The sequence below is a fragment of the Corella eumyota genome, chromosome 2, assembly GCF_963082875.1.
Source record: "Corella eumyota chromosome 2, kaCorEumy4.1, whole genome shotgun sequence".
In the NCBI taxonomy this organism is placed as follows: domain Eukaryota; kingdom Metazoa; phylum Chordata; class Ascidiacea; order Phlebobranchia; family Corellidae; genus Corella; species Corella eumyota.
In genome coordinates, this window is record NC_137491.1 from 16,796,285 (window position 1) to 16,819,644 (window position 23,360).

Here is a 23,360-nt window from a genome sequence, read left to right on the forward strand (position 1 = left end):
GTAAACATAGTCTTGTAATACAGAAACTCGTTCGTAAAAATATTAGGCAGGGTAATTCAACCATGATAGCGCTTTTTTAACTTATACTTAAAAGAAGACTGTTTTAACTTATTAGTGTTTAGCCAACTGTGCAGTTTTAAGAACTAATGGTAGTTTTGCAAACTAGTTTTAAATTTGGAACCTAAAAGTTAAGCTTGGAATATCACAAATTAGTTATTTATAATTGTGTATTTTTATAAGAAATTTTAATTAAAATTAGTAATAGACAATGCATGTTAGTTATAACTAACTGTTTTGTTATTACCAAATGACTAAAACCATGAAATGTTATAATTAAAGTTATTACGTCGTGATAAGTATTAATAAGTTAGATAAATGTAACATACAAACACCCAGAAGAAAGAACATCTATTAAAACCAATTTACAAGTCGTGTTAAGCCACTGAAATACAGCATACTGCAAGACTATATTTAAAGAAACAGGGTTTTAAATTTCAAATAGATGAATAAATACACCTGTATCAAAAGCAGGAAGTTATTAAAAAGCCTACCAGGTAAACTTAATTTAAAAAAATTGCATTTATTTACTACTACTATGAAGAAATGCACTTTTGCAACGAAAAAGTATGTTCTATTTTGGCTTATTGATAAGGCGTTTGTTACAACTTAGATTCTATTGTTATTGTTTCAATAATTTAACTATTATATTTAAAACGTAAACAGATTCTGTGTTTTAAAATGTAATGCGATCGAATTACATGTGTCTTTTAAAAGTTATATTCGGGCCGCAAGCGAAGTTGGAATTTTAATTTTGCAATTCCAGATCAATATAGGCCTATTTAACAAATAAAGACTTGAAATTAAAAAAGTAATTTAGACTTCGCGCCTTTTCTCTTGCCTTAATTAGACGGACGTCAGATTTTAACATACCTAATTTACGGTTTTAATTTAAAAACCATTAATATTTATCAGCAATTAAGAAAGACAAAGCCCATGAGCTAAATAATACGTTGCAAATTTAGACTAGTATACTAATATTGTATAGAAATCTAGGGTTTAAGATATTATAGCAAAAATAGTTTAAAAATGAAAGTAATTGTTGCTGGTATGCCTAAAACTGGCACCAAAACAATGGCAGCAGCCTTGCGAGAACTTGGTTACAACGTTCACGATTTTATGGAACAATTTGAGTACGACTGCAAAAATTGGAATACGATTTTAACGAAGGGAGGGACAACTGAAGATTTTCGAAGAATGTACAACAATGTTGATGCAGTAACAGATGTGCCAGCATGTTACTTTTGGGACGAAATTCACAAAGCCTTTCCAGATTCAAAGGTTTAAAATTAATGCTTCAATAGACATGGCAACTCAAAACATGACCTTGTCTGAATATCCAAAAAGAGAAAAACATACCCCAAAAGAATTTATCATAACAAAGTGTCATCTGTTTTTAGATAATTCTTACCACAAGGGCTTCAGAGGAGGTATGGTTTAAAAGTATGCTAAAACAAATGGAGGAAAACTTTAGTCCAACGAGTATGATATTGTCAAGATTCTCCTACACTTCAAGAAGACTGGCTCGATACGCTGACAACTTTGGTAAATATAGTTTTTAAAAATATTTATCCACACTGTAAGAAGGACAGTTTTACAGACTTAAGTAATTTTATAACCTTGACCAAATCTAGTATTAAGTAACATATTATTTTTATTGTAATCTCCAAAATGAATTAAATACTTATATCCCTAGGTAAATTTATTTTTGGAGCTGAAGGAGTTAGTGGTTGGACTGTTCCACCTTTAAACGAGCTTTCAATGAAAATGACTTACAGGCGACACAATGCTAATGTTCTACTGGTAAGCAAACTTATTTTTAATTAAAGCCAATGCTAAAACACTTAACTTCTTAATGAGTATATTGCGACATTTACCATGTTGTTAAAAGGCTAACTACGATAATTATTTTTGTTAAATTTATTTTTCACATTTATTTATCCTCGATGTGGGAAGGTCGACTTTACTATCTAAACATAGAGTAATATCAGTTACCTCGGCCCAGTCTTGAGTTGTCTTTGGCAGTTTGGGATATTATTGATTATAATTTACGAATATTTATACAGCTGCTGATATTGTGCTGGATCAGCAGAAGCTTATACCGTTAATGGCGCCTTCCTTAAGAGCGCATAAGCATGAGAGCAGTGGGGATCAAACCAAGTACCTCATGTTGTAAAGCGAAGTGTACTGACCACCTTTCTATATTAAAGATTCCTTATAACCTATAAAAAAGTTTAATACTTTCTTTTTTAGAACGCACCAAAAGACAAGCTATTGGTGTTTAGTTTAAAAGACGGCTGGGGACCGCTCTGTAAATTTTTAGACGCTGAAATTCCCATTATCCCTTTTCCACATGAAAATGCGGACGGGAGCATAGTTAAAAAAATGCTCGAGAGTCAACCGACCATAATCAAAATTCAAAGGGAAATAAAAACTTCATTAGGTGTTCTAGTGGGTGTTTTGTCTATAGGCTGCTATACATTGTACTATAATAAATCAAGTATTTTATCGTTTCTGAGCTGGCATTGAATTAGTTTAATTATATTTGTTTAATTTTTAAGAATTTAATTTTGCTAAAAAAATTTCGCAATAAAATAGTGTTATTATAAAATTTTTTTTTTTTTTTTAAAGTTTATAGATTTGTAATTTGCTAAAATTCTTGGGCAAAAAACATACATTAAAATTTCGCTAGCGTATAGCATTTGATATTAATGCTACTTTTATATAGCATAACTTAATCGTACATACTCTTTAACAAAAATTAATTTACCAAATACCTAGTAAATAAACATGATATTACTCAAATACATTTTAAGCCTAATTAAATTTGTTATCATAACCCAAAAAAATATTAACCTAATGGAAAAATAAAGTTAAGTTACGCATTCTTATGTTAGTTCTATTTACAGAAACATTAATAATAAGACTTTACCAAAATGATATTAATTAAATCATGCAATAACAAATGAAGTGATTGCACATTTATAATTTAAACTAAAAAAGTAAATAGATGGTATAAACAAGCCTAAATGTTAAATCGCGCAAAAGCGCTCTTTTACGCAAAATCGTAAAACGCTAATTACAAAAGCAAAAAATAGTTTGGTCTGCCTGCACCTGTTTTTGACATAGTTTAAACCTAAACTTCTGATAGCAAGCAGCTGTTTAAGCCAATATTGTTAACTTTTTGCAAACCTAAAGCCTTTGCTTTATGCTTTATTTTAAACTTTAACAGTGCTTTTAATTCAAATATCCAAGTGTTAACTCTTTTATATAATGTATGTTAAAAAAAAGTAAAGATAATAATAAAATAAACAAAATAAAAACTACAGTTGCAGACCTACATGTGCAAAAGAAGTTCAGGTGACCTCCCACTGAGCGGAAGGCCTCCCGTTCTCTAACTGCTGGAGTAACTTGGTGACCTAGTCGACTGGTCTGTAAAAATATATTGCCGTTTGTGGTGCTTGCATAAAAACTATAAAAAATGTTAACAAATATTTATATTTATAATTGTTAGTGTATTTTTAAATAAATAGGACTACTATAATATTTAATTAAAGTATAAAATATATTTTTTGTATTTATTTACCATCGATTTGAAATCGACTTTATGGCTTAAACATATAGAGTAACATTAGTTAGGCTACCCCGACCCAGTCTCGAGTTGACTTTGGCAGTTTGGGATATTCTATACTATAATTTCCCGATATCTCTAATGCTAATTGGGTATTGGCTTAGCAAAAGTTTATCCTATTTATAGCGCCTAAGTTCTTTCGCATGAAAGCAGTAGGGATTAAAACCAGGACTTCAAGTAGTAGTTAAGTATAGCCTAATGCATTTTTATTTTTTATTAACATTTATGTTGGTTGCTATAAATTGCAATGATAAACGATAAATACACAAAACTAGTGGCGTTAATTTGCGAGCAAAAGTTATGGTTTAGTTAATGATTGACAAGTTTGTTGTTTGTGCTGAACAACTTGTCGATAGTATTTACTTTGTACACTGATACACAGCTTATAGCAGCACAAATAAAAGTTTTCAAAGTTTAAAGTTAAAATAATAAGATAGTAACTTTTAGTTGTCAATATGAAAGTAATAGTCGCTGGTTTTCCGAAAACTGGCACAAAGTCGATGCGAATGGCTTTACTGCATCTCGGCTACAGCGTTTACGATGTCATGGAACATTATGAACATCATGGAGACGACTGGAATAGAATTATCAACTTTGGAGGCACAACTAAAGATTTTAGAAGAATGTACGGCAATGTGGATGCAGTTACAGATGTGCCAGCTTTTTATTTTTGGGACGAAATTCATAAGGCGTTTCCAGATTCAAAGGTAACCTGCTTGCTACATTATCTTAAGTTTGCAACATAACTTTACTTGACACGTATATATAGAGTTAAAACAGGCCAAACTTTACTTGACACGTATATATAGAGTTAAAACAGGCCTAATTATTTCATTAAGTTAATGCTTAATTCATGTTATTATTGGTTTGTAATATGATTAGTTTGTATATATTTTGCCTATCGCTTTAGATTATTTTAACGATCAGAGAATCCGAAGACATTTGGTTTAAAAGCATGCTCAGTCAAATGGAGAAAACTTTTACAACCGTGGGAATGGTGCTTATGAAACTGTCACCGACTGGCAGAAAATTTTGTTATTTTATTGACAACTGCAGTAAGTCAATTTAGGTCTCTTACACTCACAAAAACCTCATATCTCACTTGTATATTTATTGTATGCAAAAATATTGAGATTATCCAAGCGCTTACAATAAACATTCTATTATAAAAAAGCAGTATGAGACAGCTCAATCTCGCATTTTTTTTATATATTATCCCAACGTTTATTGTTAACAAATTGAAAATAGATTTCTACAAATTTGAATCTAGGTGAAATTATATTTGGAAAAGGAGGCACCAGTAGTTGGACAGTACCCCGTGCTAACGAAATGATAGCTAAAATGAAATACAGACGACATACAGCGGCTGTTTTGCAGGTATTCACCCCAACAGTGTTTGTAAAAATAAATTTAAATTTACATTTATTAAACTGTAAATAAAATAAGCTACAAGTTAAACAACGTTTTATTTAAGAACGCACCCAAAGACAAACTATTGGTTTTCAACGTGAAGCAAGGTTGGAAACCGCTTTGCAATTTTTTGGATGTTAAAATTCCATCTATTCCTTTTCCACATAAAAATGTAAAAGGAGAGCAAATGAAAGAGTTTTTAGAAAGTCAGAAAACATTTTTACAAATTCAAAAAGAAATTAAAATAGCTCTTTGTTTAATTGCTGTTGTATTAGCTATAGTGTGTTACCAAATAGTTAGTATTATTTTTTATTAGATTAAATCTCTTTGGCTTAAATCTTAGACTTACTTGTTTGTTAATTATTACTTTTAATATGTTAAAAATAATATAAACTACTCAACGAAGTTTTGTTTACCTTTTAGCAAAACGTAATATTTTGTCTTTTTTAATTTGTGATTCTTTGGTACAAATAAAGCTAAATCTATATAAATCAATCACTAAAAGCAAATTTTAATAACACAAATTAACATAACATATATAAATATGTAAGCTAAACAAAAGTTTAAACCAAATTTAATGTAACATAACTAAAACTACCACAATTTTGTAGACTAACCACATTTAAACTTTTTAAACCCGAAGTCAATGTTGCTTAACAAGAAAACCAAAAAACTGTTTGCAAAATTTGCTACGTGATACAAACAAACGAATTTCTGCGTATTAAATTTCTAAACAAGCTCTTTTAAAATCTAATAACAGTTTCCAACCTAAGGACTGTAGAAGAATAGTTTATAGTGGATAAGTATATGTTAATGGGGTCAAAAATATAAAAAGATTGGTTATCTTAAGTTGGCAAAATGAAAGTTATTGTTGCTGGTTTGTCGAAAACTGGCACAAAATCCATGAGAATGGCTTTACTACACCTTGGTTACAACGTTTACGATTTAATGGATCATTTGAGCTTCATGACGACGACTGAAATAAAATTATTTCTTTAGGAGGCACTGTTTCATACTGTAGCGTTCTTAAGTAAGACGCTATAAACGGTATAACTTTTGCTGAGCTAACACCTAATCAGCAGCTTTATTATCGGGCAATCATATTAAATTATATCCAAAAATTTTAAAGGCTAAACTCAAAAAATTTTAAAGGCTATACTTTAGAATGCACCTAGGAATAAGTTGCTAGTGTTCAACGTAAAGGAAGGCTGGAAACCGCTTTGTAAATTTTTAGATGTCGAAATTCCATCTATTCCATTCCCCCATGAAAATTCCAAAGCTGGAATTGTAAACGAGTTTTTAGAAAGTCAGAAAACATTCTTGCAGATCCTAAGAGAAATACAAATCGCACTTATATTAATTAGTGTCGGTATAGCCTTTCTTTGCTATTATATTGTAGCGCATGTTTTCATTTAATTTTGGTTGTTATTAAAATTATGTAAATACAGGACATTTAAAATTTGTAAATATATTTACAATAAAAAAGTAAAGCGCTTCTTTATAACCATATATGCTTTAACACTAAAAATGTTATAATCAACAGCAATATCAAATTAAGCTATGTTTATAGTTTGTCTACATATGTTTCCTCTTTTTAACCATAAATTCTGCTTCGTGACATGAACCATAGCAAATTATTTAACAGTTTCTTGCTAATTTCAAAGCTAATTAAACGTTATATTGGCAAAAAAAAGTATTGGCAAAAAAATTGAAACTTTTTACTTTCGGTAAATGTAAATATTGTTTAGATTAGAAGATTTGTAAGATCTGTTTTAGTGATTTAAGGTAAAATTATACAATCTTATAAGCTTTAGCGAACCATAAACACACTGGGCTTACTTAGTATCATTTAACATAGTTGAAACTTAGGCCTTTTTAGTAACTAAATTAAACACCCCTGTTTAAAATGAAAGATCAAAATATCAAGGTTCTGTGTCTGAAAATAGCTGCAGATGGCAACGAATTAATAATAGATTGGGCGAGCAATGAAAATCATACGAGCAAGTAAGAAAATTAAAATATTACATTCGTTTAATGTAGTAGTACTTCTATTTAAAAGCTTCTGAAGGTATTTGATAATCTTTTTAATAAGGTTTCATGCTCAATGGCTTCGATTTCGATGTGAATGTAATGACTGTCACCCTGGTTTAATACCTGGCAGCTGGGAAAATAGAATAAGATATTTTTCTGACGACCTTAGTATCAATAACGCATATACAGAGGAAAAGGGTAAAATATAATCAGATAACCTATACATATATAAAAAAAAGTTAAAACACTTGGTTTTACTACATGAGATGCTGGGTTAGATCCCCACTTCTGTAATATTGTAGCCCCTTTGAGTAAGACCATATAAACGATATAAACGCCTGCTTAGCCAGCACTTAATCAGCAGTTTAATTATCGGGCAATTATATTCTATATTATCCCAAACTGCCGATGGCAACTAGAGACTGGGTCGGGGTAACTAAAGTTACTCTTTGCTTAGGTCGCGCATTCGACCTTCCCACATCGGAGATAAAGACATATAATAAAGAGTCTAATACTAACTGTTTTTCATTGAGTTATTAATTTTAATACTAACTGTTTTTCATTGAGTTATTAATTTTAATACTAACTGTTTTTCATTGAGTTATTAATTTTAATACTAACTGTTTTTCATTGAGTTATTAATTTTAATACTAACTGTTTTTCATTGAGTTATTAATTTTAATACTAACTGTTTTTCATTGAGTTATTAATTTTAATACTAACTGTTTTTCATTGAGTTATTAATTTTAATACTAACTGTTTTTCATTGAGTTATTAATTTTAATACTAACTGTTTTTCATTGAGTTATTAACTTTAATACTAACTGTTTTTCATTGAGTTATTAATTTTAATACTAACTGTTTTTCATTGAGTTATTAATTTTAATACTAACTGTTTTTCATTGAGTTATTAATTTTAATACTAACTGTTTTTCATTGAGTTATTAATTTTAATACTAACTGTTTTTCATTGAGTTATTAATTTTAATACTAACTGTTTTTCATTGAGTTATTAATTTTAATACTAACTGTTTTTCATTGAGTTATTAATTTTAATACTAACTGTTTTTCATTGAGTTATTAATTTTAATACTAACTGTTTTTCATTGAGTTATTAATTTTAATACTAACTGTTTTTCATTGAGTTATTAATTTTAATACTAACTGTTTTTCATTGAGTTATTAATTTTAATACTAACTGTTTTTCATTGAGTTATTAATTTTAATACTAACTGTTTTTCATTGAGTTATTAATTTTAATACTAACTGTTTTTCATTGAGTTATTAATTTTAATACTAACTGTTTTTCATTGAGTTATTAATTTTAATACTAACTGTTTTTCATTGAGTTATTAATTTTAATACCAACTGTTTTTTATTGAGTTATTAATTTTAATACCAACTGTTTTTCATTGAGTTATTAATTTTAATACTAACTGTTTTTCATTGAGTTATTAATTTTAATACTAACTGTTTTTCATTGAGTTATTAATTTTAATACTAACTGTTTTTCATTGAGTTATTAATTTTAATACCAACTGTTTTTCATTGAGTTATTAATTTTAATACCAACTGTTTTTCATTGAGTTATTAATTTTAATACTAACTGTTTTTCATTGAGTTATTAATTTTAATACTAACTGTTTTTCATTGAGTTATTAATTTTAATACTAACTGTTTTTCATTGAGTTATTAATTTTAATACTAACTGTTTTTCATTGAGTTATTAATTTTAATACTAACTGTTTTTCATTGAGTTATTAATTTTAATACTAACTGTTTTTCATTGAGTTATTAATTTTAATACTAACTGTTTTTCATTGAGTTATTAATTTTAATACTAACTGTTTTTCATTGAGTTATTAATTTTAATACTAACTGTTTTTCATTGAGTTATTAATTTTAATACTAACTGTTTTTCATTGAGTTATTAATTTTAATACTAACTGTTTTTCATTGAGTTATTAATTTTAATACTAACTGTTTTTCATTGAGTTATTAATTTTAATACTAACTGTTTTTCATTGAGTTATTAATTTTAATACTAACTGTTTTTCATTGAGTTATTAATTTTAATACTAACTGTTTTTCATTGAGTTATTAATTTTAATACTAACTGTTTTTCATTGAGTTATTAATTTTAATACTAACTGTTTTTCATTGAGTTATTAATTTTAATACTAACTGTTTTTCATTGAGTTATTAATTTTAATACTAACTGTTTTTCATTGAGTTATTAATTTTAATACTAACTGTTTTTCATTGAGTTATTAATTTTAATACTAACTGTTTTTCATTGAGTTATTAATTTTAATACTAACTGTTTTTCATTGAGTTATTAATTTTAATACTAACTGTTTTTCATTGAGTTATTAATTTTAATACTAACTGTTTTTCATTGAGTTATTAATTTTAATACTAACTGTTTTTCATTGAGTTATTAATTTTAATACTAACTGTTTTTCATTGAGTTATTAATTTTAATACTAACTGTTTTTCATTGAGTTATTAATTTTAATACTAACTGTTTTTCATTGAGTTATTAATTTTAATACTAACTGTTTTTCATTGAGTTATTAATTTTAATACTAACTGTTTTATTAAAAACGTTATAAATTTAGGTAACATCTGCATTACATTCGACAACGATATTCTTAAAAATCACGTGACCACATACGATCCCACGTGGCTCTGGGAAAAATGTTATTGCAACACGTGTCTCGAGAATAAATTGCAGGAAAGTGACGTCATCAATCGCTATAACAACGCAAATAAGGGCAAAAACCGAAAGATTGAAGAAATTGATTGGCTGGACTACGAAGCTGACAAAAACGGCTGGCTTTTCAAGTAGGACTCCGCAGTTTTATTATTTAGGTTTTTGCGCATTAATAAAAGTAAATACAAAGATATACAATAAATATTACGATAATGCGACGGGAAAAGTTATAAAAACAATTTCTTGATTTAAAACATGCCATAAATATTAACGTTTACATAAAGATTTTAATGCCAAGGTTACCAAGTTACAAGTCTAACAAGTCATTTGCGCATTTGTGGTGAGCGCCGTTTAAATTGACAAACTTTTCATGGGTTCAATTATTATTTAATGTCATATTTACTTTTTAGTTGGATGCGGTGTATTATTGAAAATGGAATATGCATGGTAAACAACGCGCCCATGCAAGACGATGAACTTAAAAAGGTTTGGAAAATACAGCTTAAATATGTGAAATTCACCTAGCTAAATGTTGTATTATCAACGTCATTTTTACCCATAGTAAATAAATTTTATGTTTTAATTATTATAATTTATAAAATCCCAAACTGTCAAAGGCAACTTAAGGCAGTGACAAAGTAACTGATGTTACTCTATGTTTAGGTCGTGAAGTCGACGTTTCTACATCAACAATATTGAATATAAAAAATCTATATATTATGTTTAGCGATTTTCATAAGGTTTTTCATAAAGCCTTATAATGTATTCAAGAGTAACAATTTGAAGGTAATTTTTTTGTTTTTAGATGTCGAGCTTGCTTGGCGACCTTTTAGTTTCACTCTTTGTGGCGGTAAGTCAAAATTTTAACGTATTTTAAGTAGTTTAAATTTCAATAAACAACACATTTAATATCAATTTCTACATATCATAATTAGAAAGGATATTTCTCCAAAAAATATTGTCATTTTTTTGCATGCTTATTTTATTTAAAAATCCATTTGCATAAAGATTAAAACGTTATACAACAAAAGGACCCGGTAAACTTTATATACACAGGACCCTAATGACGAATACGCAGTTTTTGATTACGTAGCATCAAAAGAGTACAACACCTCGACCGAGAACAGTGGGCACCAAAGTGGGAGTATAGGTTTACATCAAGATTATGGTTATCACGTCCCGACCCATGACTCAATAGCCTTGCACATGTGCACAAGGTATAACTGATATGTATAATGCTACCAACTCGGGCAACTAACTCATACTCTTTATTGCCGATTTAAGTCGGTTTTTGGTTGAATTACTAGCAACGTGGTGCAGTGGTCAGAACATCAGACTCCACCTTTGTATTTTTCGTATTTATGCTAAATATTTTTAACGTTTATTTGTAGATTTGATCAATGTATCGAAGGTGGTGATTCTATAATTGTAGACCTATTCGAAGCGGCTGATTTGTTAAAGGCCGAATCCTCGCAACATTTTAAAGCACTTTGCGAAATACCTGCAATCTTTCATTATACCGAAAAAGGCGGAAAAAGCTGGTGCTTACAGAAAACTAATATCGTGGTCGATTACTACGGAAAGGTAGGTTTTATAACACAATGTTTAACAGAATATGGCATGTTTTGACCTATCGATTTTTTGTAGATAGTATTTATTCAACAGTAATTTGAACACAGAAACGATAGCAGATTTGTATTATTTACGAAATACTATTTGTTGCTTGCTACGTATTGTACACATCGGTATTTCCTGTATGTAATGGTGTATTGGTTAAAATACAACATAAAAGCATTGCCTAGACTTCCTGTAATTTTATATTCTTTCGTCCCAAAGTAGGTGCTATAAACGGTAAAAAATCCTACCAAGCTTAAACCCAATTCCAAGTTACCCAATCATATGGCAAAATATCTAATATATAAAATTGTTAAACGCATCCCGAAACTGAGTCAATGTTAAATACATTACTCTATGTTCATGCCAAAAAGTCAGCCTTTTAACATTTAGAATAAATATACAATAACAAATGTTGACAAATAGGTAACATCTGTTCATTGGACGGGTGACCACTCTCCTTTATTACAAGTTAGACACGAAGACGTGGACCGCTACTACAACGCTTACAAAGCGTTTTCTTCAATATTGGAAGATAGAGAAGAAGTGCAGGTAGGTTCTTCAAGCTAATGTAGTTAGTTAAAACTAGTAGTGGTTAATTAGTAAGTGTTGGTGGTAATATAATATTTTTCTACAATCCACTAGTGAAATAACTTTTTTCTTTAGTATCGCTTTAGACATACACCAGGCAAAATGGCATGCTTCAGCAATATGAGAATGGTTCATTCAAGAAAGGGATTTAAACAAAACGGGGGCCAGAGACGATTAATTGTAAGAGAATTTCTTTTTTGATTTGGCTAAATTTGTAGACAAAAAAATAAACCTTAGTAGTTTTTCCTAACTTTAAGATATGTTTACTTCATTTAATAATAAGGTTTGATCAACTCTTACATTATAACAGTTGAACTCATTATTTTGCCCTAATACTGTTTCCTTTGCATTAGTTTCCGTTTTATTTAATTTCGTTCTTTTAATAGTTTACAATTAGTTAAAATCCGTTTGAGCTAAACCCATACTTATTTTAACCAATTTGCTTACATATAAAAAGCTACATGTAATTATGGTTTTCTGCTATGCCTTTTTTAAACGCATTCTTTTATTTTTTTAGTGCATTGCTGTTAACGCTGTAAACATGAAAGCAAATTATATGGAGTTGGCAAAGAAACTTAATATTTCTGTTCCGCTGCCGAAAATAGGAAATATGTCGTCATTTTAACTGCAATATGACCTGCAGATTAAAAAATTAAATTTCACAACATTAGACATTTTAATAAAAAGCTTTTACTGTTTTAGAATAACTTAGATTTTCTGCAATTTGTTGCACTACCAGAAATATGCTGTCATAAAATTAAATACTATATAATATTGCACAAATGTTACTTAATTGTTAGGGAAAAAACTATAAAGTTTTAGGGAAAAACTATAAAAACTACAAAGTTTTTTCAGCAAATGTTAATTGAGACTCACAATAAATGTTTTGCATGAAGAATTAAAGAAAATTAGGAATTAAAAGGAAGTGCAATGTTGTAACTGGTATAAAGTTCATTTGCAGTAGCAGTGTCTTTGAGTTAAATCTGTCTAACAGGCGTTTTTTATCAAAAGAAAAGTGATGTCTTTTTTATCTAAGGCATATAGGCTCAAACTTTAAATCAATAAGTAAATGGAAAGAAACTAGAAATAATTTGTGCTAAAAAGAAAAACTTGCAATAGTTAGTAAGTGATTTCTGCACGTTTCGAGAAACACGATTTCCTGAATTATTTTAGGAAAAACAGCTTGTTTCCTTTACATTTGTTTTCTTTATACTTACTTAAATCTGTTTCAAAAGTTTCTCTTAGTGGATTTTCGGCCTCTGACCTCAATAGTTAAGGCCTGTTCACACGACAAGCTTGCGTTGCGTTGCGCTGCGTTGCGTTACGTAACTTTACGAGTTCTAGGGATTAACAAATACAAAAAATCTAGTAAAAGTATACCGCTTACGAAATCTTGCGTAAATTTCGCTTCGGCTACAAAACTTTACGAAATCTTACGTAACTTACGCAAACTTTCGTACGTGTGAACCACTCTGTTCATTTTAAATGGTTGCGAAATCTTACACTACGTTACGTTGCGTTGCGTACGTCGTGTGAACGGGCCTTTAGGCTTAAAAATAAATATATATTGCATACATAGGGTATTACTAAAAAAGGTATTTATATAAGGTGGGCAAAAAAAATAGAAATCAAATTTCTGTTTTTTAAAATTAAAAATATAGTGTCTATTTTTCTTACATTAAAACGGAACTTAAGCTTTGTATTTAAATTTGTAATCGAAACTTATAACACTACCAAAAAAATATGTTTCTAAACAGTTACATAACGGAAAGGGTAAAATTTGTCATCTTATTTTCTTTATAAACATATGTGATCTATCATTCTGTTTACTGCGTTTCCAGAAACGAATTTCTTAGACATCATTTTTAAAAGCACTATAGGTATAACGTCGTTCACATTCAATTATTTTGCTGTGTAATATTTTTATAATGCGTATTTTCAATGCTATTAATTTAAAATCTGAAAAATGGTTATAATGAGAACAGTCAGAATATCCCCCAAAAAATTAAAAATTAAAAATGTGTTTTAAAACTAAATATAAAATAAATGCTTTTACGTTTAACGGAAAGTTAAAGTATTTTAAATTTATTTTTTAATTAGTAGTATAAAAATTAGTAAAACAAAATTAAAAAATATTAAACAAATTTTGTAAAACTAAAACTTGCTTAGAGCTAACCTAAGATTTATTGCAAACAGTATTTTTTTTACAGATTACAAAAAGTTTATTACATAAAGAGGTATGGAGGCTCAGTGTAAAGCAGAGGTAATTTCACATAATGTTTCAGCAAATGGAAACGAACTTATATTGGTTTGGGCAGATGACGAAAACCACGAAAGCGTGTTAGTATTTTAAAAATCAGAAATTTTACAAATATTTTTAACTTAAACTATTGTTATTTTATTCAACTTCTTTTAAAGCTCTGCCAATTTAAAATATGTCTTTCAAAAGTTAGGCCACTTTAATCTTTTTGTATAATCGATAGCGTTTTTATTAAAATGTGTTGAAAACGTTAGTGTTTATTTGTGTAGATAAAGCTATAATGTTATTAGAATTTAACGAAAACTACAATTTCAATTTCTTAAGGTTTCATGCCCAATGGCTTCGATTTCGATGCGAATGTAATGACTGCCACCCTGGACGAATTCCCGGATGTTGGAAAAATAGAATAAGAGAATTTTCTGATGACCTTCGAATCAATAATGCAACGATCGAAGAAAAGGGTAAAAAATGAAATAATTACAACAGAAACCAAATTTTATGCAATTCGTATGTAAATGTGCGTGGTGTAGCGGTCATAACACTTAATATTGCTACATGGGATCCCTGGTTCGACTCACTGTGCTTTCATGCTGTAGCGCTTTTTTAGTAACGCGGTATTAATAATACAAACTCCTGCTAAGCCAAAATTTAATCAGCAGCTTATTAACGGGCATATATAACCTATAATATCCAAAACTGCAAAAGGCAACTTGAGACTGGGACAGAGCAAAGTATATATATAAACACAAGTAGTTTATCACGTGACCGGAAATAAAATTAGAAGATCAAAATGGGCCTTAGAAATGCATTACAGGTATAGGAAAAAACACGAACATCCCGTTTTACAAGAATTCCTTACGTAGAAATCTAAAAGTTTTACCGGAATTCCATTTTAATAATATTTTAACATTTTTACGCGCAGTTTTTTCGTGTAGTGTTGTTATTAAATAGAGATATAATTAAAATAAAAGTAAAAAAGAAATAAAATAATAAAAAAATGTCTAAAATGTTGTTTACTTAACATTATTACGTCATAAAACACATTGTTGTATGAATGAAAATTGGGGACAAACTTAAATAATACTCAGGGCACGCGATAATTTTTTTGAGAAAATACAATTTTGGTATTTTTAATAAAATTTTTGCGTATAAATGTGTCAAAATATTAGTATAATGGAATTCTGGTTAAATTTTTAGGTGCCCATGGTAGAAATTTTTGTAAATCAAAATATTCTTGTTTTTTCCTATGCCTGTAATGCATTTTAAGACCCATTTTGGCCTCCATGAATCGAAAAAATGACGTAGCAATCCAGTTGTACTACTTGTGTTTATATATATACTTTGGGACAGGGTAACTGTTGTTTACGTTTGGGTCGTGAAGTCGACCTTTCCACTCCAGGATAAATAAATGTGAAAAAATCTGCTGCAATAAGTTTGGTGTAACTTAATAACCAAAAATAACACTCTTAATTTTGTTTTAGGTAATATTCTACGTTTGGATTTCGACAATGAGCTACTTCCTGGTCACGTGACCAGACACGAACTAAAATGGCTCCGATCGCACTGTTACTGCAATAGCTGCCTGAAACAAAAACTGGCGAAAAGTGACGTGATTAGTTGCCATAACAACGCCGTTGATAAAAAAGAAAGAACTATACCGGAGGTGGATTGGTTGGATTATGAGAACGACAAAGATAATTGGACGTTCAAGTAAGACTTTTAGTTAATACTAAAATTTAAAATATAATTTGAATATTACCGTTGCCATTTTTTTGTTGTTGCCATTTTTTTTTACTATTTACTTTTTAAGATGGATGGATTACATTTTTAAAGCTGGAATGTGCTTCGTTAAAAATGCACCAAGTGGAGAAGAACTTAAAAAGGTAATTCGTTTATTTTTTGTTTAAGAATTAAGATATTGCAAGACGTTTTATCCAGTGAATTTATTATGTTTGTTTAGGCTGCAAGGTTGCTGGGTGACTTGATGATTGCAATCTTCGTAGCGGTAGTGTAACATCACGAATTAAAATCTATCTTAGTTTGCATGATATTTATTTATTCATGATGTGGTAGGGTCGACTTCACGGTCTAAATGTACAGTAACATTTAATACTCCGGCCTATTCTCGAGTTGCCTATAGCAGTTTGGGATAATATAGCCTAAATTAAAATTTTCTTAAAATTAAGCTGCTGATCAAATGTTAACTCAGTATAGGTTCATACCATTTAAAGCGCCTTAATTAAAGGCGCTACATCATGATTGCGGTGAAGATTAAACTTAGGATCTCAAATAGTGAAGCCAAGTGTTCTGACCACCACATCACGCTGCCAGTTAATTTAAAAAATTAACCTAAAGCAGTAGGCCTAGCTATTTTAAAAGAATGTAAAATCAGCCTTTAAACAGTTAACAACATTGTATATAGGGTCAATGCACACTGCGTTTTGTTACGTAACACTGTACTATTATTCTTTAAGGATCGTGACAGTCCGGACGCCGTGTTCGATTATTTGTCCAACAAAAATAAGGGGGAAGCTATAGAAAATGTTGGTACCCAAACCGGGTCCATGGGCATGCATCAAGACTATCCATATCATCCTCAGTTGTTTAACCATATAAGTCTACACAAATGTATAAGGTAAATAGGAATTCGTTTTGGTCACCTGAAGTTACTCTTATTTGCTAACATCAACTTATCTAACTTACTGTCTTAGTTTCAATTTTAAACTTAGGCTGTAGTGTTAAGTTAAAAGTAAAGGAAGTATTTTTTATAATCAAGATTACAACTCTATATTAAAATTGTATTTTTATTTATGTAATTGTAGTTTTGATGATTGTATCGAAGGAGGTTGGTCTGTACTTGTTGATGGATTTGAAGCTGCTGAAGTTTTAAAATCTGAATCTCCACAACATTTTAAAGCTCTGAGTGAAATACCTGTTATATTCCAATATACTGACGAACAGGGCAAAACTTGGTGCTTACAAAAAACTAACATCGTTGTTGATTATTATGGAAAGGTGAACTTAATTTGCTAGTTAAAGATTAGGACTATATTTTTTTATAACTTAAAAATACATAAAGTGAAGAAATAACAGCAGCATAAGGTAGTGTTCTGAACACTTGGCTTGACTATATGAAGTCCTTGGTTCGATTTTCAATGTTCTCACGCTGTAGCACCCTTAAGTAAGTCGATTTAAATGGTGTGCATACCTACTACAGCCAACACTTGATCAGCAGTTTAATTATCAGGCAATTATAATCTAAAATATTCCAAACACAGGCAACTTGAGACCGGGTCGGAGTAACTGATGTTACTCTATGTTTGGGTCGTGAAGTGGCCCAGGTCTATAATTATTAAGGTTTTAACACGCACATTCAAGTTAGACAAAGTTATCGCAGAATAAAAGCAAATATTTTCGACAATACATTATTAGCCTAGCTTAAAAAAATATATCATAATGTCACAAAAAATACATATACCGAGTTCAATCCTAATAATATTAAAAAACTAAATTGCCTATTTGTAATTTCAAATTAATAGGTAACAGCTGTAAACTGGAATGGTGATTATTCCCCTGAAATTCAAGTCAAGGGATGTGACGTCGATCGTTATTACGATGCATACAAAGCCTTTTCAGCAATTGTAGAAAGTCGAAAAGAAATGAGGGTAACATTTTCAGATTTTTTTTTTGCTTCGATAAATATTTTATTAAAAAGTAGAGTTTTTAAAACCTTAAATTTTGATCTACAGTATCGTTTTAAACATAGTCCCGGTACTATGTTTTGCTTTAACAATGTAAGAATGATCCATAAAAGAGAGGGTTTCATAGCAAATGGGGGACTGCGTCGTATAGTGGTCAGTATGTTTATATTATTTATACAAAATATATTTTATAATGGTCGGTAGTGTGGTAAACTGGCCTTTGACTAATGAAATTTTGGTTTAAACCACGCCAATTGCCTTATTTTTGGCTTTAGAAGTCACTTTCTTGCATCTTCTCACATTAAAATGTTTTTGTTTTATAGTGACATATTTAAATATACAAATACAAATGCATAGGTTTACCAAAGCTTGGCCTATATTCACTTTACATTGGTGTTATCGTTTAAATAGGTTTTATAGGGTATTTCGAACAGTTTAACTTTTACTATTTTTTTGCAGTGCATCAGTGTAAACAACGTAAACATGAAAGCCAACTATATCGGATTGGCAAAAAAACTCGGAATTAAAGTATCCCTTCCAAAAATTGGAAACGGATCTTCGTTTTAATTATTTTATAGCATGACTTGTATACTCAGTATTAAAATCTCTATTTTAAATTTGTAAAATACTACCAAGACCAATTTGGTTTAAATAAATAAAAGTATTCAAGACGATAAAGTAGATTGTGTTGTGCTAAGAACGGCAGCAAGGTGTAGCGTTTAGGACAATTTGTTTAACTATATAAGGTCTTGGGTTCGATCACCACTTTTCCCATGATGTAGCGCCCCTGGGTAAGGCGCTATAAACGGTATGAACTCATGTAGATCCATAACTTAATTGGCAGCTCAATTATTAAGCAATTATAATTTATAACATTCCGAACTGCAAAAGGCATCTTAAGACTGAGTCAGGGTAACAATAATGTATTTTATCTTTGGTTAAAGCCCTAAAATAATTTTAAGTGCATTTTGGCACAAAGACCGATTTTTTTGTTTTTTGAATTTCAGAAACCCAAATTGCAGCAAACTATTTTACTAAAACGTCATTATATAACGGAAACAACCCAGCAATCCATCACTAAATTGTGAAAAGTTGTTTTGTACAAAAACATAAGTAATCTAACATATTGTTATTCTTTCGAATTTGTAGCAGAAATGCTTACAAAAAAAAGGGAAATAGATGTTATATACTATGTTTAATATATGCGTACATATATGTAGAATATGATGCATATCACGACTTCCTTTGATTAGTTATATTATATATGTTTAAATATTGGTCAGTAAGAGTTGTACAAAATATAAATAATAACATATAGTAAGTGTATTGTGAATAATTACTGCAAAACAATTTTGTTTTTCAAGAAATATAGACAGTTCTAATTAAATGATTTTTATATACACTCGATATTTTACTGTGACCTGGTTAAACTAAAATTTAACAAATTAGAAGTAAGAACAAAATGAAGTTAAAACGCATACTATAAATATATATATAAGCGTAATCACTGGGCACAGAAAAAGGTTCATATTAAAAAAAATAACATGTTTAGAAAAAAAATAATTCAAGAAAATGCTACAGTTTTACAGGCCTTGCATTTTAGGTTAGACTTTTGGGATTAGCACATTTTGAAGATAGGTCATTTACAAACTAAATATTTACTAAAACAAATATTTATTTAGACTTGTATTTAAAATTCTATTATCTGGATCAACTGAATACAAACGAGATGGAAAATCCATGTAACAAAGCTACAATGATTTCTCATAGTGTTTTATCAAACGGAAACGAATTAATATTGATTTGGGCTGATGACGAAAACCACGAGAGCGTGTAAATATTAAAAAAGTTATTTTTAACTATAAAACTATTCACGCAATTTTATTAAAGCTGCGTAAACATAATTGTCTATAACTTTTAAAGCTTGGGTTCTTTTAAATAAATTTAAAATGTTAGTTTTAATGCCACATTTGTAAGTAATTGTGATATTAACTCAGGCCTTAATCTGTGTAAATAACTTCATGGTTAAAATATAATATAAAACTTTAAATTTGATATTAAAGATTTCATGCAAAGTGGCTTCGATTTCGATGCGAATGTAATGACTGCCACCCTGGGCGCGTTCCCGGATGTTGGAAAAATCGCATAAGAGAATTTTCTGATGACCTTCGAATCAATAATGCAACGATCGAAGAAAATGGTACACAAGGCTATTATATATGCAAAACTTAACATAGATATGCTGTGATGAAGTCTAATGTAACTATACTACCATGACACCACATTTTCTTTTTCTTTTTAGGTAATACCTTATGTTTAAATTTCGACAACGAGCTACTTCCGGGTCACGTGACCAGACATGACTTAAAATTTCTTCGATCGCAATGTTACTGCAACAGTTGTCTCGAGCAGAAACTGGCGAAAAGTGACGTAATCAGTTGTTATAACAACGCCGTTGATAAAAAAGAAAGAACTATACCGGAGGTGGATTGGTTGGATTATGAGAACGACAAAGATAATTGGACATTCAAGTAAGACTTTCAATTAATACTAAAATTTAAAATACAACTTAGACATTAGCATACTATAGTCACTTGTAGATGAATGTTATTACCTATATTGTTAACACTTATGTAGACTTGTTATTACCTATGTTAACACTTACGTAGATTTTTACTATTTATTTTTTTAGATGGATGGATTATATTTTTAAAGCTGGAATGTGCTTTGTTAAAAACGCACCAAGTGGTGAAGAACTAAAAAAGGTAATTTGTTTATTTTTAGTCAACAAATTGAATTGTTTATGTTTTTAAGTTTTTGTGTAACTGGTCCTATGGAAAAATAATGGGATGTTGGTGCGGCTTAACAAACCTTTGTTCCATGATTTAAAGCCATTTTGAGTAACTACATGAGTAACAATATTTTTTTTATTTAGGCTGGAAGATTACTTGGTGATCTGATGATTACAATATTCGTAGAGGTAAATATTACAAGTTAAACTCTGTTTGTTATTACAAGTTAAAATATTACAAGTTAAAACCAAAACTTTACCTATTTATTAGTCATTTAAACTTCCAAAATCAACCTAAAGTCTGAACAAAAGCTAATTTTTGTTCAGTAGATTTGTTCAATAGTTATAAATTGAATATTTAATATTTATTTAAAGTTTAATAATATTGTACATTATGTTTATGTGCTAAAATATTGCACCTCTTTATGTAATGTTACAACATCAACATGCCGTAATTCTTTAAGAACCGAGACAACCCGGACGCGGTTTTTGATTATTTGTCAAACCGAAATAAGGGAGAATCAATTGTAAACGGTGGAACCCAAACTGGACCTATGGCCATGCATCAAGACTATGCATATCACGGCCCACTGTGTAACCACATTGGGCTACACAAATGCGAAAGGTAAACAAAAATAAACATTTGTTAATATAAAATAAACTCATAGTAAGATTGAGGGTATGTTGTGGTGGCTGGAAAATACAATTTTCGTGAAAATCTTTGTTTAATTCAAACTCTTTTCATGCTGTGGTGATAATACATAATATTTAAAGGTTAATTTGCAAACAGATAAAAATACATCAAAGATCAATAAAAAACATAAAAAAGGCAAAGTTTTACAACTCTTACATATTAGAGTTAACTAGTTTATTTTATTTTTGTTTGATTTTAGTTTTGATGAAGTTATTGAAGGAGGTTATTCTGTACTTGTTGATGGATTTGAAGCTGCTGAAGTTTTAAAATCCGAATCTCCACAACATTTTAAAGCTCTGAGTGAAATACCTGTTATATTCCAATATACTGACGAACAGGGCAAAACTTGGTGCTTACAAAAAACTAACATCGTTGTTGATTATTATGGGAAGGTAGATTTTCTATAATTTTAAATAGTTGTTTAAGATGTGCCTAAAAAACTACCGCCACAAAAAAATGGTCCTTGTCAATTATTTGGCAGTATAAACCAAAAATAACTTAAAAAAGTGAATAAGGAAATGTTAACTTTTGTTCAAGCCTTAAAACAGTCATTTAAAATTAAAAAATAAAAAGGTTAATTACTCGTAAATCAATGCAAGAAGACTTGCTTACTTAGACTATCAAATGTGACTTTGTGTTTAGGTTACGGCAGTTAACTGGAATGGTGATTTTTCGCCAGAACTGCAAGTAAGAGGATGTGACGTCGATCGCTATTACGATGCTTACAAAGCGTTTTTGGAGATTTTAGACAACCGGAAAGAAATCAAGGTAAGTATTCAAAATTTTAACCTTATTTTTTTAATGTTTCTATTATTTTTTAGAAATATATTAAGATATTTTTGTGACAACTTTATTTTTATACAGTATCGGTTTAAACATAGCCCCGGAACTATGTTTTGTTTTAACAATGTAAGAATGATTCACACCAGGGAGGGATTTACACCAAACGGAGGGTGGCGCTATATAGTGGTAAGTATGTAAATATATTTTTGGTTATATAGTTTAACAGTCGTGGCAGCAGATTGTGGTTCAAAGGGTCTCAAGTTTGAGTTTTTCCAAGAGCTATGCTACTAAGAACAAATTAACGTGTTATATATATATATCAAGACAAAATATTTATTTATACAGCGTGGTGTAAGGGTAAAAACACTTGTCAATACATGAGGTCCTGGATTCAAAAATTTCTTCTGCTAAAGCGCCCCTAAGTAAGGCAATAAAACGGTACAAACACCTATTTGACCTCCTACCCAAACTGTTAAAGAAAATTCAAAACTGGGTCAGAGTAACTAATGTTACTCTATGTTTATGTCGCCAAGTCAACCTTGCCACATTAAAGCTAAAAAAAACTTATTACATGATCCAATTTAAAAATATAGGCTTTTATTTACAGTGCTCTTGTGTGAATACTGTTAATATGAAAGCGAATTACATCGGTCTGGCAAAAAAGTTGGGAATTACAGTCCCCCCTCCAAAGATTGGAAATGGATCTTCATTTTAATCATTTTGAACCGTCATTTAAATGCTTCGTTTTTATTAATATTTTTTATTGGTAATGTAACAACGCTAATGTTTGCGGTCACCAATCATCTTTGCTCACACAACTTTTACTGCTTTATAATCATTTCTGTTGCTCACTATATTCGTCAATCTTTAAAATAAACAAACTTTTAATCACTATTTAGATAAAAAAACAAAAATTAATCAAAAATGATAGAAAGAGTTTGTTTAACAATGTATTTAAATAAAATGAATTATAAATTGTTAATTATGATTCGAAATCTTAGATTTTGAAACATATTGTTATTGTCAGTGTATTTGGTATTGTTTTTGTTCTTTGTAGTCAAAATTTTAAAGGCGATAACTT

At 29.6% G+C, this 23,360-nt stretch overlaps 5 protein-coding genes and 1 long non-coding RNA gene across 6 annotated transcripts; all 6 read left to right on the forward strand.

Annotated features, from left to right (window-relative positions):
• Positions 1-1,055: 1,055 nt before the first annotated feature.
• On the forward strand, positions 1,056-2,637 carry LOC145743702 (uncharacterized). Its single transcript, XM_082561734.1, has 4 exons — positions 1,056-1,338; positions 1,458-1,602; positions 1,754-1,860; positions 2,311-2,637. The coding sequence occupies exons 1-4, from the start codon at positions 1,087-1,089 to the stop codon at positions 2,584-2,586; spliced, it is 780 nt and encodes a 259-aa protein (XP_082417860.1). The 5' UTR covers positions 1,056-1,086; the 3' UTR covers positions 2,587-2,637.
• Positions 2,638-4,143: 1,506 nt separating this feature from the next.
• Positions 4,144-6,097, forward strand: LOC145742536 (uncharacterized). Its single transcript, XM_082560312.1, has 5 exons — positions 4,144-4,395; positions 4,599-4,743; positions 4,959-5,065; positions 5,163-5,397; positions 5,949-6,097. The coding sequence occupies exons 1-5, from the start codon at positions 4,144-4,146 to the stop codon at positions 6,095-6,097; spliced, it is 888 nt and encodes a 295-aa protein (XP_082416438.1).
• Positions 6,098-7,004: 907 nt separating this feature from the next.
• Positions 7,005-12,029, forward strand: LOC145742537 (putative gamma-butyrobetaine dioxygenase). The gene is made up of 7 exons (XM_082560314.1): positions 7,005-7,102; positions 7,191-7,327; positions 9,751-9,976; positions 10,256-10,331; positions 10,902-11,062; positions 11,237-11,429; positions 11,886-12,029. The coding sequence occupies exons 1-7, from the start codon at positions 7,005-7,007 to the stop codon at positions 12,027-12,029; spliced, it is 1,035 nt and encodes a 344-aa protein (XP_082416440.1).
• A 136-nt stretch (positions 12,030-12,165) lies between these two features.
• On the forward strand, positions 12,166-12,701 carry LOC145743402 (uncharacterized). Its single transcript, XR_014281008.1, has 2 exons — positions 12,166-12,230; positions 12,568-12,701. It is a non-coding gene; the product is annotated as an uncharacterized LOC145743402 (long non-coding RNA).
• A 1,588-nt stretch (positions 12,702-14,289) lies between these two features.
• On the forward strand, positions 14,290-18,578 carry LOC145742538 (gamma-butyrobetaine dioxygenase-like). Its single transcript, XM_082560315.1, has 8 exons — positions 14,290-14,390; positions 14,635-14,771; positions 15,792-16,020; positions 16,121-16,193; positions 16,785-16,945; positions 17,133-17,325; positions 17,850-17,975; positions 18,471-18,578. Exons 1-8 carry the CDS (start codon positions 14,290-14,292, stop codon positions 18,576-18,578), a joined length of 1,128 nt encoding a protein of 375 aa, XP_082416441.1.
• Positions 18,579-19,740: 1,162 nt separating this feature from the next.
• Positions 19,741-23,095, forward strand: LOC145742539 (putative gamma-butyrobetaine dioxygenase). Its single transcript, XM_082560316.1, has 10 exons — positions 19,741-19,844; positions 20,075-20,211; positions 20,314-20,542; positions 20,649-20,676; positions 20,947-20,991; positions 21,267-21,427; positions 21,696-21,888; positions 22,139-22,264; positions 22,361-22,465; positions 22,887-23,095. The coding sequence occupies exons 1-10, from the start codon at positions 19,741-19,743 to the stop codon at positions 22,992-22,994; spliced, it is 1,236 nt and encodes a 411-aa protein (XP_082416442.1). The 3' UTR covers positions 22,995-23,095.
• The last annotated feature ends 265 nt before the right edge of the window (positions 23,096-23,360 follow it).

Bases quoted from the DNA above. Each gene is read 5' to 3' on its own strand.
- LOC145742538 (XM_082560315.1), top strand. From the start codon at position 14,290: ATGGAGGCTCAGTGTAAAGCAGAGGTAATTTCACATAATGTTTCAGCA. The intron at 16,021-16,120 runs GTAAGACTTTTA...TTACTTTTTAAG, and splicing joins AAAGATAATTGGACGTTCAA to ATGGATGGATTACATTTTTA. The intron at 16,194-16,784 runs GTAATTCGTTTA...TTATTCTTTAAG, and splicing joins GTGGAGAAGAACTTAAAAAG to GATCGTGACAGTCCGGACGC.
- LOC145742536 (XM_082560312.1), top strand. From the start codon at position 4,144: ATGAAAGTAATAGTCGCTGGTTTTCCGAAAACTGGCACAAAGTCGATG. The intron at 4,744-4,958 runs GTAAGTCAATTT...ATTTGAATCTAG, and splicing joins TTATTTTATTGACAACTGCA to GTGAAATTATATTTGGAAAA. The intron at 5,066-5,162 runs GTATTCACCCCA...GTTTTATTTAAG, and splicing joins ATACAGCGGCTGTTTTGCAG to AACGCACCCAAAGACAAACT.
- LOC145742539 (XM_082560316.1), top strand. From the start codon at position 19,741: ATGGAAAATCCATGTAACAAAGCTACAATGATTTCTCATAGTGTTTTA. The intron at 20,212-20,313 runs GTACACAAGGCT...TTTTCTTTTTAG, and splicing joins TGCAACGATCGAAGAAAATG to GTAATACCTTATGTTTAAAT. The intron at 20,543-20,648 runs GTAAGACTTTCA...ACACTTATGTAG, and splicing joins AAAGATAATTGGACATTCAA to ACTTGTTATTACCTATGTTA.
- LOC145743702 (XM_082561734.1), top strand. From the start codon at position 1,087: ATGAAAGTAATTGTTGCTGGTATGCCTAAAACTGGCACCAAAACAATG. The intron at 1,603-1,753 runs GTAAATATAGTT...TTATATCCCTAG, and splicing joins TCGATACGCTGACAACTTTG to GTAAATTTATTTTTGGAGCT. The intron at 1,861-2,310 runs GTAAGCAAACTT...TTTCTTTTTTAG, and splicing joins ACAATGCTAATGTTCTACTG to AACGCACCAAAAGACAAGCT.
- LOC145742537 (XM_082560314.1), top strand. From the start codon at position 7,005: ATGAAAGATCAAAATATCAAGGTTCTGTGTCTGAAAATAGCTGCAGAT. The intron at 7,103-7,190 runs GTAAGAAAATTA...CTTTTTAATAAG, and splicing joins AATGAAAATCATACGAGCAA to GTTTCATGCTCAATGGCTTC. The intron at 11,063-11,236 runs GTATAACTGATA...GTTTATTTGTAG, and splicing joins GCCTTGCACATGTGCACAAG to ATTTGATCAATGTATCGAAG.